The 16,662-nt window shown below is 32.3% G+C and overlaps 2 protein-coding genes across 8 annotated transcripts; one reads left to right on the top strand and one right to left on the bottom strand.

Moving 5' to 3' along the window:
• Positions 1-3,600: 3,600 nt before the first annotated feature.
• Positions 3,601-4,152, bottom strand: LOC128197820 (secreted RxLR effector protein 161-like). The gene has a single exon (XM_052880631.1). It carries the CDS (start codon positions 4,150-4,152, stop codon positions 3,601-3,603), a length of 552 nt encoding a protein of 183 aa, XP_052736591.1.
• Positions 4,153-8,489: 4,337 nt separating this feature from the next.
• LOC108338645 (peptidyl-prolyl cis-trans isomerase CYP57) lies at positions 8,490-15,752 on the top strand. 7 transcript variants are annotated; one of them, XR_008250486.1, is made up of 11 exons: positions 8,497-8,848; positions 10,244-10,422; positions 11,097-11,195; positions 11,295-11,401; positions 11,504-11,645; positions 11,893-12,103; positions 13,182-13,224; positions 14,114-14,309; positions 14,653-14,793; positions 15,107-15,415; positions 15,632-15,752. XR_008250486.1 is itself a non-coding variant. In XM_017575652.2 (10 exons), exons 1-10 carry the CDS (start codon positions 8,629-8,631, stop codon positions 15,245-15,247), a joined length of 1,479 nt encoding a protein of 492 aa, XP_017431141.1. In that variant the 5' UTR covers positions 8,490-8,628; the 3' UTR covers positions 15,248-15,752. The 7 variants fall into 7 exon arrangements, 2 of the variants coding, with proteins under 2 accessions (XP_017431141.1, XP_017431142.1); XR_001833054.2 differs by having other exon boundaries at positions 15,585-15,752; XR_008250485.1 differs by having other exon boundaries at positions 15,107-15,484.
• Positions 15,753-16,662: the final 910 nt, after the last annotated feature.

Here is a 16,662-nt window from a genome sequence, read left to right as displayed (position 1 = left end):
TTTAGGCCTTTGACCCTAACACACCACACCACAACCTTCTTTTTTTTCATTTTCTTTCTTATTTTTCTCTAAATAAATTATTATTCATACTTCTCAAATTTTCTATCAATCTATCTTAATTTTTAATATCGATCATCTAGGACTATATACATTACATTTTTTTATTACATAAGAGTAATTTATTAAAACATCTATTTAATATACAGGTCAAGGCTAAGATCATTTTCAATTTTATTTTAGGAACAAACTTTTCCGCCATTCTCGAATTTCTAAATTAATTTTTTTTTCTTTACCTATAAATAACTTAATGAGTATGAAATGTTTCACTACAATATTTTGAATCTCCTTTTACATGAGTACAAAAACCTAACAATAAAAAAAAACATCAAATTAACTTAATTTAATTAAAAGTTCTAATTCCATAACTAACCTAATCTAGTAGGCGTGAATCTAACTACACATGTGAAAGAAAAAAATAATTAAAGGGATACAAAAAAACTTATCCTATTTAAAATTTAATTGATCTATCTTACTATATTTCCTATCAAATATGAACACAATATGTTTGTGAAACAAATAAATAAATAAACATAATATTTCTAGTTTTAAAGAAATAGCATCGTTTAATAAATAAAAAATAATTTTGTCATAGTCTATTTTTAAGAGATACTTTCATTCTCTATCAAATTTAACTTTTTTTCTTTTAAACATAACAAACTGAATCTTACAAATTTTATTATTACGAAAATTCATGACTTTAATATAATATTTAATTTTAAATATGTCTTATTTATTTTTATTTTTATTTTTAATTTTAAATGGTTAAGTTTTTTAATGACATCTTAAGGGATGTGGTAGATTTAATGTTCGATTGGTACAAAATAGAAAAAAAAACGAATTAAAAATATGCAATTTTAGAAATAGAACAGAATTCTGAGTTTTTAAAGAAAATATATGCCTACAAAAAATATAATTTAACATAAAAATGTAAAAAGTATTCTTTTAATACAACCTGTATTCTTTATTTTCCCAAAAAAAAAGTTTTTTTATACAAAAAAAGTCAATAAATAACTATTTTCATTGTTGTTATTATGAATTTTATTTATAATGAAAAATCTAAGAAAATAAATAACACTTAATTAATTTTTATAATAGTATAAATGTTATTATTCAGCTTATTTAAAATTAGTGGAAACGTATGTATTATGCGTGTGTTATTTTTTTAGATAATACAAAAATAAAAAATAATTATTAATATTATTATAATTAAAAAATTAATTATAAATAATTTTATAATTTTATTGTAAGTAATTTTCATTTATTTTGTAAATAATCTTTTAATTAAAAATGATTAAGTTTAAAAAAGCTGCCAAATAAAAAATGTTTAAATTCAAATAAATAATCACTTAAAAGGTAATGTTGTTAAAATAATTATTTTATCTATAAGAAATACTTAAAAGAATAAAATTAGAAAATAAATGCGAATACAAAAACTATGTTGTTTTTATATACAGACTAGACACATGTGCTAGCGTGTTTGTGTTTACTTTTTTAATGATAATAAAATATAATTTTAATAATTTTATTGTAAATATAAATAATTTTATTGGTAAATAGTTCCATTATAATTAAGAAAATTGGTCAAATAAAAAATAATTAAATTTATTAAAAATAATTAAGATAAAATTGAAAAACAATTATTAATAAAAAGAGAAATACCCATATTATATTATTTTATATATATATATATATATTATTTTTTTATGATAATAAAAAAATAAAAAAATTATTTTTATCGTTATTATTATCATATTTAAATTATTGTAAATAAATTTTACTTTTTTTGTAGGTAATTTTATAATTAAAAATTAGTTAAATTTAAAAGAATAATCAAAAAGTTAATTCACTTAAAAGGTAATATCAATAAGAATAAGGGTTAAATATGTTTTTAATTCCTTAAGTATCATGTTATTTTGGATTTCGTCAGTCTTCCAAATGTTTGTTTATTTTCATTCACTTTCTTAGGAAACTCGAATCTTTAGTACTCAAAAAGTAATGACGTTAAATTTTTTCTGATTTGGCTAACTATATGCCACATCTGATGCTAGCCTTCATGTTAAATGTGTGTCACATTTCAATGTTTTTCTAAAATCAGAATAAGGATTTCTTGAAAAATTAGGGTTTATCTTCAATCAACCAATCAAACCAAGCAAAACATGTTCTCTTTATCAACTAAGTTTTCTTGAAAATTCATTCAAAAGCATGTTCTCTTTATCAACCGAGTCATCTTCAATGCAACCCACATGCCCTAAAATAACATTAACAAAAAATACTGAGTAAGAGAAACGAAAAAGGAGGAACACTATTGAGATTTTAAGAATTGGGTCGTGAGAAAGAACCTCGGGAAGAACAAATTTGGGATCTTTTATGTGTTTTTGAAATCAATGGCGAGAATCGGAGGAAGCAGAGGACAGCTTGTCGGATACACCGTTGTGCTCCTCTTCACCCTGAATTCGTGCTGGAATGCGAAAGAGAGTCCACCGCCGTTGAAGAAGCCGCCGCGACGGAGCCCTAGTGGATCAGCGACGAGAAGTAGTGATGGTGGTGATCGACCGAAGGGTATATCCAAGCGCGAACCGAAGGGGTGTTACTGGACTGAAGGGGTCCCCTCTGAGAAAACAATTGGCCAAACGCCAGCGCCGACATGTTGAACACAAACCCACCGCCATGGCCACTGTTGCCACCAAAGAGCAACTTGTGTAAGCAATTCTTTAATTTTCAATTGAATGAAAAACACACAAGATCTTAAATTTTCATGATACTCACTATTCTCACATACATAGTAGAAGAGAACTTACCTGGATCCATTGTATAGTTCTTTCCTATCAATTGTTCTCCCTTCTCTTACTCCTCTTTAATACTTTCTTGATGATATAGAATTTCCAAGAATGTTTTTCTCTGTCAAAGTCACAATTTCTTTTTCTTTTCTGAGAACGTTACTTTTCTCTTTTACTTTTTTAGAAACTTAACGTGTCTACAGAAGTAAAACATTTTTCCTCTTTGATGATATTTAACCAACTTTAATAAAATACCACTTGGTTCATGTGATGACTTGAAGATCTAAAACTAAACTTTAAGTGTGCACCATTCATTAGAATTATCAAGTCATCATCCTTATATGAATTGAAATGATCGGATCATGGCGGGCAAAAGTCATGAACGACAAGATTTCTTCCATGTATCACATAATCAAACCAACTCAACATAACTTTAATCAGTCTTATAACTTTCATATTTCTACAAGAGATATAACATGTTACCACAATCAATAATACATGTATATAACTTAATGTGGATAACAATAAAATAAAGAGAAACATAACTTTAATTGAATTCACAAGTGTCATGACAGTACAAGCATATAACTATACATATCCATATAGATAGATAACATCATCATGTTAATATTGACTTATCCATAATGCCCATACTTTCAACATGGCCAATAAAAGTTTTGGGCGGTAGTCCTTTAGTTAACGGATCTGCTATCATCAAATTCGTACCAATATGGTCAATCAACACTCTATGTTTCTGCACTTCTTATTTAACTAACAAGTACTTCAAATCCATGTGTTTAGCACCCTTTGAGTACTTGTCATTTTTAGAGAAGAAGACAGTTGCGGAATTATCACAATAAATCCTTATTGGCCTAACAATACTGTTAATAATGCCAAACCTCAATACAAAGTTACGCAACCACAAAGCATGAACCATGGCCTCAAAGCATGCCACAAATTCAACCTCCATGGTGGAAGTTGTAATGACTGATTGTTTTGCACTTTTCCAAGAAATTGCTCCTCTAGCTAATAGATAAACATACCCAAATGTAGACTTTCTTGAATCCACACATCCAGCATAGTCTAAATCCGAGTAGCCAATCACTTCAAGATGATTAGACTTTCTATAGGTGAGCATGTATTCTTTGGTACCTTGTAAGTACCTAAGAACTTTCTTTGCATCTTTCCAGTTATCCATTCCGGGATTACTTTGATATCGGCCTAACATTCCAACAGCAAAACTGATATCTGGCCGAGTACAAGTTTGAGCATACATCAAACTCCCAACCACTGACGCATAAGGAATGGACTCCATGGCCTTTCGTTCCAAATCATTCTTGGGACATTGCATTGACTAAACTTGTCCCCTTTTTGAATTGGAACTACTCTAGGAGAGCATTTTTCCATTCTGAATCTCTCTAACACTTTGTTAATATAGCATTTTTGAGACAAACTTAACAATCCTTGTGATCTATCACGGAATATTTCTATTCCTATCACATAAGATGCCTCATTCATATCTTTCATTTCAAAGTTACTAGAGAGAAACTTCTTTACATCATGTAACATACCAATATTATTAGCAGCAAGAAGAATGTTGTCAACATATAGAACCAAAATAACAAACTTACTCCCACTGATCTTTATAAATATACACCGGTCAACGGTGTTCTCTACAAAACCATATGAAGTTATGGTATCATTAAATTTTAGATACCATTGTCGGGAAGCTTGTTTTAGTCCATATATTGATTTCTTCAATTTAAACACCAAATTTTCTTTTCCTGTTATTGTAAAACCTTCTAGTTGGTCCATATAAACTTCCTTTTCTAAGTCATCATTCAGAAAGGCAGTCTTTAAATCCATTTGGTGAAGCTCTAAATCATAACGAGTCACCAAAACCAAAACAATTCTCAAAGAGTCCTTCTTAGAAACAGGAGAGAAGGTCTCTTTGTAGTCAATCCCATCCTTTTGAGTGAAACCTTTGGCGACTAATCTAGCTTTATACCTTTCAATATTGCCTTTTGAGTTATGTTTAGTCTTAAAGACCCATTTACAGCCGACTCTTTTTGAACCCTTAGGTAATTCAACTAGATCTCACACTTTATTGTTATCCATTGATTTTAATTCTTCTTTCATAGCATTCAACCAATTCTCTGAATTATTACTTTCCATGGCTTGTCTGAAAGAGACTGGATCCTCATCAATGCTTAAGTCACATTCATGTTTAACAGAGTAAACCACATAATCATTCGAAATAGCAAGTCTTTTCTGCCTTACAGACCTTCTTAATGTTGCTTCTTGTGGTTCCTCTATCAATTGCTCATTTATGAATTGCTCATTTGTGACTTACTCATTGTCAATTGGCTCAACATTTATATGTTCATTTTGTGGGATTGAAACATTAACTTGTTGTCTCTACTTGTTGTGTGATTGTGGTACAACCAGAGGGATAACAACTTCAGAAGAGACAATAGGTGTAGAAACACTATCAGTATGCTCTTGAATGTCTATTATTCGTGATTCCTCACTCCCACTAAATTGTCCATTTTCAATGAACCGAGCATTTCTAGATTCAACTATTCTTGTACTATGGTTAGGGCAATAAAATCTATATCCCTTTGATTTTTTAGGATAACCGATGAAGTAGCCACTAATGGTTCTTGCATCAAGCTTCTTTTCATGTGGATTGTATAACCTTACATCTACCGGACAACCCCAAACATGAAGATGTCTTAAACTGGGTTTCCTTCCAGTCCATAGTTCATAAGGAGTTTTAGAAACTGCTTTGCTAGGAACCCTGTTAAGCAGATATACAACAGTCTTTAATGAATACATCCACAAAGATAAAGGAATATTACTATGACTTAACGTACTCCTAACCATACCCATAAGAGTACGATTTCGCCTTTCTGCTACACCATTTTGTTGTGGTGTACCGGGCATTGTATATTGTGCACATATACCCCGACTTTCAAGATACTTTGCAAATGGACCTGGATATTGTCCACTTTCATCAGTTTTAGCATACTATTCACTACCTCTATCAAATCTTACTACTTTTACTTTTATATCTAATTGTCTTTCCACCTCATTTATGAACATTTCAAGGACGTTCACTGATTGAGATTTTTCATGTAATAGATATATATAACAATAATGTGAGAAGTCATCAATAAAGGAGATAAAATATTTTTCACCACTCCAAGATTCAACGTCAAAAGGACCACAAATATCAATGTGTATTAACTCAAGAAGTTAACTACTTCTTGTGGCGGGATATTTTGATACGTGCTTTTTTTTATTTACCCTTAATATAATCAATACATACATCCCAGTCATCAAAATTCAATGGTATTTCAAAATAATGCATATACATTCTCCTAACAGTGTTTTTGGATTCAAAACACCATAACATGAGCAATTTAAAAGAACAACGGAATTAATAAAACTTTTAATTTTGATTAGAATTATAACTCATTCGAAATTCAACTTAATTGAATTTCCTTCGTCTAAGTTTAATTAACAATTACGTATAATTCATAAAACAAAACATTAAAAGCATTTGTAACCTTCAAACTTTTAATTCACATTTGATTTCCATTTAATGCACAGTTTTAGAATTTAACATAAGTGCAACAGTAAAATTGCTTTACTGTCAGAATAGTGTCACAACAATAAAGTTGTGTGACAACCAAAATTAAAAAGACTTGTGGCTTCCTTGATCAAATTCACGTAACAGTGAATTGAAATTTTCTTTCATGCCAAAAAAATTAATTAATATAAACATCTAAAAAATTAAAATCCCTAAATTTTATAATTAAAAAAAAATTAGGGTTTCAAAAAATTGAGAAAATTACCATTCATGGAGAATCATAAAATTCAGAACCTGGCTCTGATATCACTTGTAAGCAATTCTTTAATTTTCAATTGAATGAAAAACACACAGGATCTTGAATTTTCATGATACTCACTATTCTCACATACATAGTAGAAGAGAACTTACCTGGATCCATTGTATAGTTCTTTCCTATCAATTGTTCTCCCTTCTCTTACTCCTCTTTAATGCTTTCTTGATGATATAAAAATTGCCAAGGATGTTTTTCTCTGTCAAAGTCACAGTTTCTTTTTCTTTCCTGAGAACGTTACTTTTCTCTTTTACTTTTCAAAAACTTAATGTGTCCACGGAAGTAAAACATTTTTCCTCTTTTATGATATTTAACCAACTTTAATAAAATACCAAAATGCGCTTTATTGAAGTGAGAAGAGAGGGATTGATTTTAATAACTCTAAAATAATGCCTATAACTTTAATACCTTATATTCTAATAATCATCGCATTAGAATCTTTACATCAAAGTTATACTTTACATTACATGAACCAATTCTTAAATTAATATAATTTAACAACTTGTGCTCCAACTAGTCGTTTAGTATTGCGTCTGGATGTTTTGACTTAGGTGCTTCTGTGTTTTCTACAATCCTAAGTGTTTTCCTAAGACTCTTCTATTGATGGGGATTTCGAAGCTAATGCTTATGTTTCTACCTATGATATTTCAAATTCTTATTTCGTTTAATGTTATTTGGCTAAACTTCAAAATATGAGAGACGATTTTGTCTGAACACAACAACCCACGTCGTGCTCCATCACTGAACCTGCAAGAACGAACAACACCATGTCAATCAACAATGCACACAAAGGGGACACACCAGCAAAACCCTAAATCGTGAAATGCGTCTCACAATCTGGGGTTTTATGATTTAGGGTTCTACGGTGGTTGAATTGTTATTTGCGTTGCTGTCACGTTTTGTTGGTGGTTCGTTGTTGTTTTTGTCTCGTGGTGGTTTGATTATGGATTTGTGCTAGGTGTGGTTTGCGATTAAGGACTTCAAGAAGATGGATTCGCATTTTGTGTTAAAGGCATGAAGTGGTTTGTGATTCCTTCTAGTTGGTGTTGCACTTGTGATGGTGGTGGAATCTTATGTGTCTCTGTGGTGGAGGAACGATGTTGCTTCGGTGATGACTCCAATGGTGGTTGACAACGTGGTTTGATGACAACGTCGCATGGCAATGTAAACAATTGTGCAGGATGACCATGTAAGCAAAAAACCAACAACTTGTTCAAACATTGTCAATAAGTATAGTATATCATTAACTATTTAGACAATGTTATGAAAAAAAACTAAATTGAACATAAATTATGAAATTTGTAACCACATTAAACATAAAAAAAAATCCTATACTAAACAAAATTAACGAAAATAAAGACTAAATAAATATTTAAATCAAGCTTAATCTTCTGAGGAATCTCACATAATATCTATTATTTATTTTTATAAATTACATAAAATCTTTATATTTATATTTATAAAAGTATTTCAATAATTATGACTTAGTATTTAGTAAATCCTTTAAAATTCAAATCTTAAATTTTTAACTATAATTTTAGTTTGAAATTTAAAAGAATAGTCACTATTTTCAAAAATTAAAGACTTTTTTTATGTAAAAAAGGCCTTTTAATTAATTCTAATTGAAAATACCATAAAAATTTTATTCTTGATTTATTTCGACGGAAAGAAATTATTCTTAACATTTCATTGAGGAACTAATTTGCTGAAAAACTATATTATTTGTTTAATAAATAAATAAATAATAAGAAAAGAGAATTGGGAGTGCTAAGAACAAAGAATCGATTTGATTCTGAAATCCAAACCAAAACCAAAACCCTCACACACAGTTATCCTCGTCGTTGGCGGTGCTGGTGGTGGTTACGCGATCGAAACAATCGAAGATGTCGTCGGTTTACGTTCTAGAACCTCCGACGAAGGGGAAAGTGGTAGTGAGCACCACGCGCGGACCTTTGGACATCGAGCTATGGCCGAAGGAGGCTCCAAAAGCCGTGAGGAACTTCGTGCAGCTCTGCCTCGAAAACTATTACGACGACACTATCTTCCACCGCGTCATCAAGGACTTCCTCGTCCAAGGTGGCGACCCCACCGGCTCCGGCACCGGTGAGTCCACGCGCTCTAATTTGCACCCTTCCGCTTTTGTTTCTCCGTGATTGGTTGTAAAACTATGAGTGAGCGTTTGCTTAATTGATTTTATATGAATTTTTTTTTGGTTAATTGGCTTAGTTATAGTTAAAATGGAAGTTGGAGCGAATTGATCTGTGCTTGGATAAGCTTTTTCTTGAATGCGAATTTGATGCAAAATGTAAAACATAGTGTATACGTTTTCAATCTAGAGCAGTATTGCTTTAATGTGTGTTAGAGTATTCAGAATTGTTTTGAAATACTAGTTAAGTTGATTTATGTTAGGATATGTAATATATAATGTAAATTTTTTCAACCGAAAGCAACTAGCTATCTTTTTAACACTTTAAAGTGTTTTTACATATTGTATTAGATAATCCAGGATCACATTGAAATACAGGTTAAATTGATTTGGATGCGTTTTTTTCTCTGAAAGCAAGTTTGATGTAAAATTTAGTGTAACTTTTTCAATCTAAAGCGGAAGCTGTTTTTTTTATCACTTTAATGATTTTAGATTTGTGGTTGGATTATTTGGAATCACGTTGAAATGGTGTTGAAATTATTAGTTAGCGGAGTTTAGTTAAATATATGCACGTTGAAGACTTGTTTGGATGAGTTTCTCCATAAGTTCTTTCCACAAAAGTAAAATAGAGGAAAATTTGACATTAGCATTTTCATAAGCTAAAATTAACTTATGCATAACTTGTAAAAGTTCCCTATATAGCTTCTTTAAATTTTTATTTGTAACATGTGCATAAGTTAATTTTAGCTTCTAGAGAAACTAATGAGTGTTTCCTTATTTTTCTCTCTTAGGATGAACTTATGGAGAAACTCATCCAAACAAACCCTTACGTCTTGATTCATAATTGATTATAACTTAAAGCAACTTTAGGTTGCTTTGGGATGCGTTTTTATCTGAAGACAAGTTTGATGTAAGAGTTATTCTGACAAGTTTTTCAATCTAAAGTAGAAGCTACTTATATCACTTATAGTAGAGCTGAGGTTTGGAGGCAAAATCAATTTTTCGTAACAGTAAACAAATATTGTCTTTTTACTGAAGTAAAGTCTAATAGTAGGGAAAATCAATTCTAATACTTTCCACCATGAATAGGGTTTGGTTTTGCATTGATTTAAGGAAACTGCAGTGTTCCACCATGGTTTTCCAACACACCAGAGAGTAGCTTTAACTCCTGGTTTGCATGATTTTTTAAATGTGATTCACTAGTTTCCATACATACCATAATCATATTTGTTCTGTTCTATTGTTACTAGCTGATTTATGTGAATTGTGGATACTGTTTTGTTTGTGATTCTTCTGATTGTTTAGTGGGTCTTTTATCAAAAAAACTAATTGTTTTGTTGCTGTTATTGTAGGAGGTGAAAGCATTTATGGTGGTGTTTTTGCTGATGAGTTTCATTCTCGTTTAAAATTCAAGCACAGAGGAATAGTTGCGATGGCAAATGCTGGATCTCCAAATTCCAATGGAAGTCAGTTTTTCATCACTCTCGATCGTTGTGACTGGCTTGATCGCAAGCATACCATTTTTGGAAAAGTAAGAGGAGTTCTTTCCAAGGAAAATTTCTGTTTTTATTGTCTGTTTTCACTTTTAATTATGTAGTGTCACGTATTTTTTTGCTTTACTTCTTGTTTTCAAAGATAAGTATAAGAAATGGTGAGATAGAAAATAAAATTGAAAACAATGAAAGGTTGTGTTCTTTGATTTGCTACACTTTTGAAAATGGGGACAAAGTGAAAACAAAATGAAATATGTGAAATTGCAAACAGAAAACATCAATCCCAGCATATCGCTGGTTGGGATGGGTAGGTCCACCACTTCACTTCCTCCCCCACCTGAAAAAATAAAGCCAAGTACATGATACTTTCTCTTAATACGGCTCAAATCATTCTCGTATGCCCCTGGGAGGCATCCTTTCCTTGTTTTTTGGGTTGATTCACATATGTGCAAATGAGCACTGGCCACAACAACAGGGAACTATGACCAATAGAGTCAGACACTCAGTTAGCTACGTCTGCATACAAAATGTAGTTCTGGTCAAGGATTTCTTTCCTTTATTTGTAAGGACGTCTACGGAGTCCTTGCCTTCCATATCACCACAGTCAAGTGAAAAAATCCCTAAAGAATCCAATTGCAGTTATGATGAAGTAAAACTTTCTGTTTGTGATATTTAAGGATGATTGGCTGTTCTCACTGCTATTTGACTTCAGGTGACAGGAGATACAATGTATAATCTTTTGAGACTGGGTGAAGTTGAAACTGATAAGAATGACCGGCCTTTAGATCCGCCAAAAATTTTATCAGTCGAGGTTAGTTGTGCTTTTGATTGGTATTGCTAAAACATTGTAGTTTGTGTCCAGTGCAGATAATTAATCCTCACTAATTTCATCTTAATATACTTATCTTAGGTGTTATGGAATCCATTTGAAGATATTGTTCCAAGAACACTTCAGAAATCTCGAACTGAATCTAGAGTTGATACTGAAAGTAAAGAACCAAAGAAGAAAGGTGTAAAGTAAGTTCAACCTCCTGTTGAAGAAAAATGTCTTAGAACTCAATACAGAATGCTTACTTTCTAAGCAGCATGTTTTTTATTGATTTGTAAATTCGATTACAGAAAATTAAACTTGCTTTCATTTGGGGAAGAAGCTGAAGAAGAGGAAAAGGAATTGGCGTCAGTGAAGCAAAAGATTAAGAGCAGTCATGATGTCTTGAACGATCCTCGTCTTCTAAAGGAAGAAACACCTGATAGTGAATTGGTAATAAGACCTTTCTTATAGTATTTCTTCTGTTCCTATAGTATAACACTTACCTGATAATTGTAATTTTTAGTGCTTTATCTATTAATTATTTGTGGTTGCTGCTTTGGCTTACAGCTCCAAGAGTCCCCATGTGACATAATCATTTGATAATTTCAACCTGAAAGCTCATATTTCAATGGAAACTAACAACACAAATGTTACTTCAAATTGTCACAAACATAAATTGCTTGTATTTATTTTGCAGAGTGCATCAAGAAGAGATTTGCAGCTGTCTGTTAGGGAGACACTTAACGCAAAGAAAGAAGAGCCTCAGAAAGATTCAGCACCTGGTAACATTGCTCGTCTTGATTCCAGTGATGATGATGAAGCAGATTTTGATTCAAGAATGCGCATGCAGATACTCAAAAAGAGGAAGGAGTTGGGTGATCTCCCTCCGAAGCCTAAGTTGCAAAAAGGTACGTCAAGTTGTATTCAATTTATATTATATTATATTATATATTGCAGTTTCTTAGTTGTAACATCTCAACCTCTGATCTAGGAAGCCTTTCATGTTCTACTCATGCAAGGTTCAATGATCTTATAGCTGTGACATTATGCTACCACAGTTACTGTCAGGCTGCTATATATTGCAGTTTCTTAGTTGTAACATCTCAACCTCTGATCTAGGAAGCCTTTCATGTTCTACTCATGCAAGGTTCAATGATCTTATAGCTGTGACATTATGCTACCACAGTTACTGTCAGGCTGCCATGTTTATTCCTTCTTCATCTCCAACAGAAGATAAATTATTTAGCAACTAGGCCACTTCCTTCTTCTGAACCCTATCTGTAAATTTTCAAAACAAAACATAGGAGAGAGATACTTTTGATGTATGAAATTAAACTCTCACTCTTTTCGAAATGCTTGTTGCACCAACACGAATATAAGGAACATGTAATAGCGAAAATTTTGAAAGGCATGGTGTGTGGAAGAATCGAGTTGTAGAAGTGACATGTAGGACCTGTCAAATGGAATAAAAATACTAATCGTGTATAATAAAAATGGTAGTCTTAACAAGGGACAAAATGGTTAGAAGATGCTAATAGTTGCAGGAACAATTGATTGAGACACTTTGCAACTGCTTATAGTATATTGGATCTTTTAAGTTGATTGTAAATTATGAAATACCTTTTCGTGTTCTCAACACTTGGGGGGAATGTTCGCTACTTTTTGCATTACAAGAGCAAATAAAATGACAACATTCATTTAATTTAATCAAAAATGGTAATGGAGATGTATTTTATTTTATAAATCTTTTGCAGAAGTTTGTTTTATTTGTAAATGCAGTAATTATTTATGTTAATGGAGATCTATTTTATTTTATAAATCTATGGCAGAAGTTTGTCTTATTTGTGAATGCAGTAATGGTTATGCTTACTAAGATTTAAGCTGTTGATCCCTTAGAACATTTTATAATTTCCCTTCTTTTTATGTACTATTCTTATTCAAAATATTTTTTGTATTGCCAAGACTCATCATTGTTTTCTTAATCAGCAGGAAGATCCATTCCAGAGAATCATGATACGTCAGCACTAAGGTAAAACTATCCGTCTTTGAAATTCTATGGCAACATTTAGAGCTCGAGTATTTGTTTTATCTGTTGCCACAAAAGTGCCATTGTGGATATTTTGAATGGCAATGATACATAACGTTATAGAAAAATTTCGGCTCTTTTAAATTGTAAAATATTGTTGTGAAACAAGAATGATATACTATTAGGCTCATTATGGGGAGCTTGTAGCCCCTTACATGCTCTATATTCCCTATGTAGCATACTTGGTAACAAAGCCATTCAACTTGTGGCCATGGTGGGGACCCAAGGTGAGTCATAGAGGAAATTATTAGATGGTTGTGCTAAGATGCATATCACATTTTGTTCACATTAGGAACCATGCCTGTGCAATGAAAACATATTGTGCTTGCATGTTTTTTTCCTAGTTTCATACAAAAAGGATAATTTTTACTAACTAGTCTGTAGTTCAATTCTCCAAGTCCATAGTCCCAGGATATGCACATGCATGTCTGTACTTCATATGGATATCATTCTGACGTTTGACATTTTTCCTTAAACAATATGGAGATTCCTAACCCAGGGCTTCATTACCTGAGAAATCCACTGTAATCAAGTTACTGTGCCTCGATTGTGCTCTGGCATTTGAAAGATTGCTGGTTATACTGCTAGTGTTTATCATTTATTTAAAGAAGATATATAATCTTATCCATTAGCTGCCAAAGAAATATTTTAAAGTGGCTTTTTGTTAGCCTCCTATTGCCTATGAAGTTTGCTTGCTTGGATTTCCAAGTAGATGTTTTTTGTATCTATTGGATTTTCTGCATATGCAAGCTTGTTTTGTGGCTTGTGTGATTATTCAAACATTTTGTAATTGGTCTAAACTTAAGTAAATGGTTGACTGTCTACTTGTTAGGTCCAATGCTGCTAGTGTTGATGAGGATCAACCAAAGGTGGAAAAGCTGTCCATGAAGAAAAAGGGAGTGGGATCTGAAGCAAGAGCTGAGCGAATGGCTAATGCAGATGCAGATCTGCAACTATTAAATGAAACTGAGAGAGGAAGACAATTGCAGAAGCAGAAGAAACGCCGACTTCAAGGGCGCGAAGATGAAGTATGTTTTGATTGTTTTATTTTATGTTTCCTTATTTCCTTTGTAGTTTTTTTTTTCCTGCTTGTGTTCTTGAGCATTCTAGACTATAAAAAATATAATTGAAAGGAAATGATAACCTGACTAATGATTTACTATGGCATGTAAGAGTAGTTGACTCAAAATTTCTATATAAACAAGATTGACAGTTAAATGAACATTTGTTAATGTCTGAACCTTACGGATTATGGGGTTAATGCTTTGTTTCTAAATTTTTAGTCGTTTAAGGGTTTTTTTGTGATAATATGCTTGTGTTTTCAAGTACTTTTCCCGAGTAACATTGTTCCCTTTGTATCTCTACCTTTAGGTTCTGGCTAAACTTCAAAAATTTAAGAATTCTTTAGCAGCAAAGGAGACACTCCCAGCTAGCGAATCTGAAGATGTTAAAAATGAGGATTTGTCTGACTGGAAAGGTGTCAGTTTAAAATTTACCCCCGAGTCTGGCAAGGTGAGTTTTCTCTTCGCATTTCTTCTATATGGGCTGTATAAACTCTGGATTTCAAAATCATTTTATTTCCCATCCAAATTATGTGTTTTACCTGTCTTTTCATTTTCATCTGTCCAGTTGTCAGAGAAATAATCTGAAAATTGCTTCTCCATACATGAAGAAAATCTTTGAAATTAGACAATTCTATTGAAATAAATATCCTCGTGCTCTAAGATATATGTTATAACTGCAACTGGTTCCTCTTTGATATAAATCACATCGCTCCTTTCTTACACCCTTACACATTGCCTGTAATTTTCTTGTAAACGTGCAGGACCGCATGTCACGTAATGAGGACCCAAATGATTATGTTGTGCACGACCCTCTTCTGGAAAAGGGGAAAGAAAAGTTTAATAGGATGATGGCCAAACAAAAGAGACGAGAACGAGAGTGGGCTGGGAGATCTCTTACTTGACAATTCAGGTGCCAACATGGCTATGTAAATATACAAGTTGATTGGTTCTGAAGGTTAACATGTCTCTGCTGCTGTGCTGGGAAAGGAAACTTTCGCTAATAGGAACTAAGCAGAAAGTTGATGCATTGAGGAGTGTAGCAGACATTGCAGACAAGGACACTGATATTGGTGAGTGAGAACTGAGATGTAGGGTTACCGTACAAGTGTTCCTTCAATTAAAGCCAACGAGGAACTCATGTGAGGGCCTCCTCTCATTCATTAATTGAGTTTGTATCTTTGTCCAATCTTAACAGATGTTTTGTGTAGCTTTAACACATTTGTTCTATTTTAATATTAGGAATCGGAAGGATGTTGTACTATTGTGAGACTGGCAATTTTTTGCAGATGAAGAAGACTTTAGTTGGATGCCAGAATTTCATTTTAGTTGAGATGGGTTGGATTTGGAGCTTTGGGGGCATGTATTTACAAAGATATCCATTGAATTGAGTTTTTCTTTTCTAGGGAACTAAGCTTCAGCTATTATTATGGTCGTGCGTGGGTATTCCATACATAGCATCTTTGATAATGCATCATGCGCATGGTTTTTCACTTTAGAGTAGAAGTTCATAGTTCTACCTTTTATATTGAAGACTCATTTGACATTTTTTGTTTTGTTAAGAGGGGCACATTTCTAAATACGTATTAATAGTTAACGTGTAAAGTTGACGTGCCACATTAAGGAGGGGTAGAGTCACTTTAGTCCTGAAAGTGGTAGCCTCTTCTAATTTAATTTCTGAAGTTGAAAATGTTACGTAGGTCTTTGGAATGTTAAACGAGTCCTTGAACTTAGGCTTCTTGGAATATGTGCGATTATTATTATTATTAGAGTAATATCTTTTTAAAAAATTTTAAGTAGTGTGATTGCCAATTTATACTTACAGAGATTTTTTTATTAGTTTTTTAAAATTAAAGAGCTAATGTGATAGCGATTTACAAATTTAGAAACCATCAGTTTACTAGAGAGAATTTGTTTGTGTCTGTGAGTGAGTGTTTGTAGAAAATCCGATTTTTCCTTTTAAGTCACTTCAACCAGTTATGATGCAAATTATTGATGAATGAGTCACAGTAAGATGTGGATGCAAATCTATTGACGTCAAACACAATGCACGCCTTTCATTTGCACCCAGATGTCGCTTTGTTCTTTCACGGAAGCATCGATTTCGATTACTACCACATGGAGATCAGTGCCAAAATGTTTGATGGTGAAAGGTTGAAATCTTGTTTTACTGTGTGGGACTTCGTGTTCCTGACAGTACCTTACCATTAAGGTAATGATTGGACAGATTGAGTTAAACATAATTTTTTGTTGGAGTAACCGAGTTGCAATGTCACAAATTTATGCTAAATTTTTTTTTATGGTATTAGTATTAGTTGGA

Source organism: Vigna angularis, chromosome 7 (assembly GCF_016808095.1).
Source record: "Vigna angularis cultivar LongXiaoDou No.4 chromosome 7, ASM1680809v1, whole genome shotgun sequence".
Classification (NCBI taxonomy): domain Eukaryota; kingdom Viridiplantae; phylum Streptophyta; class Magnoliopsida; order Fabales; family Fabaceae; genus Vigna; species Vigna angularis.
This window is presented reverse-complemented; position numbering and strand designations above follow the sequence as displayed.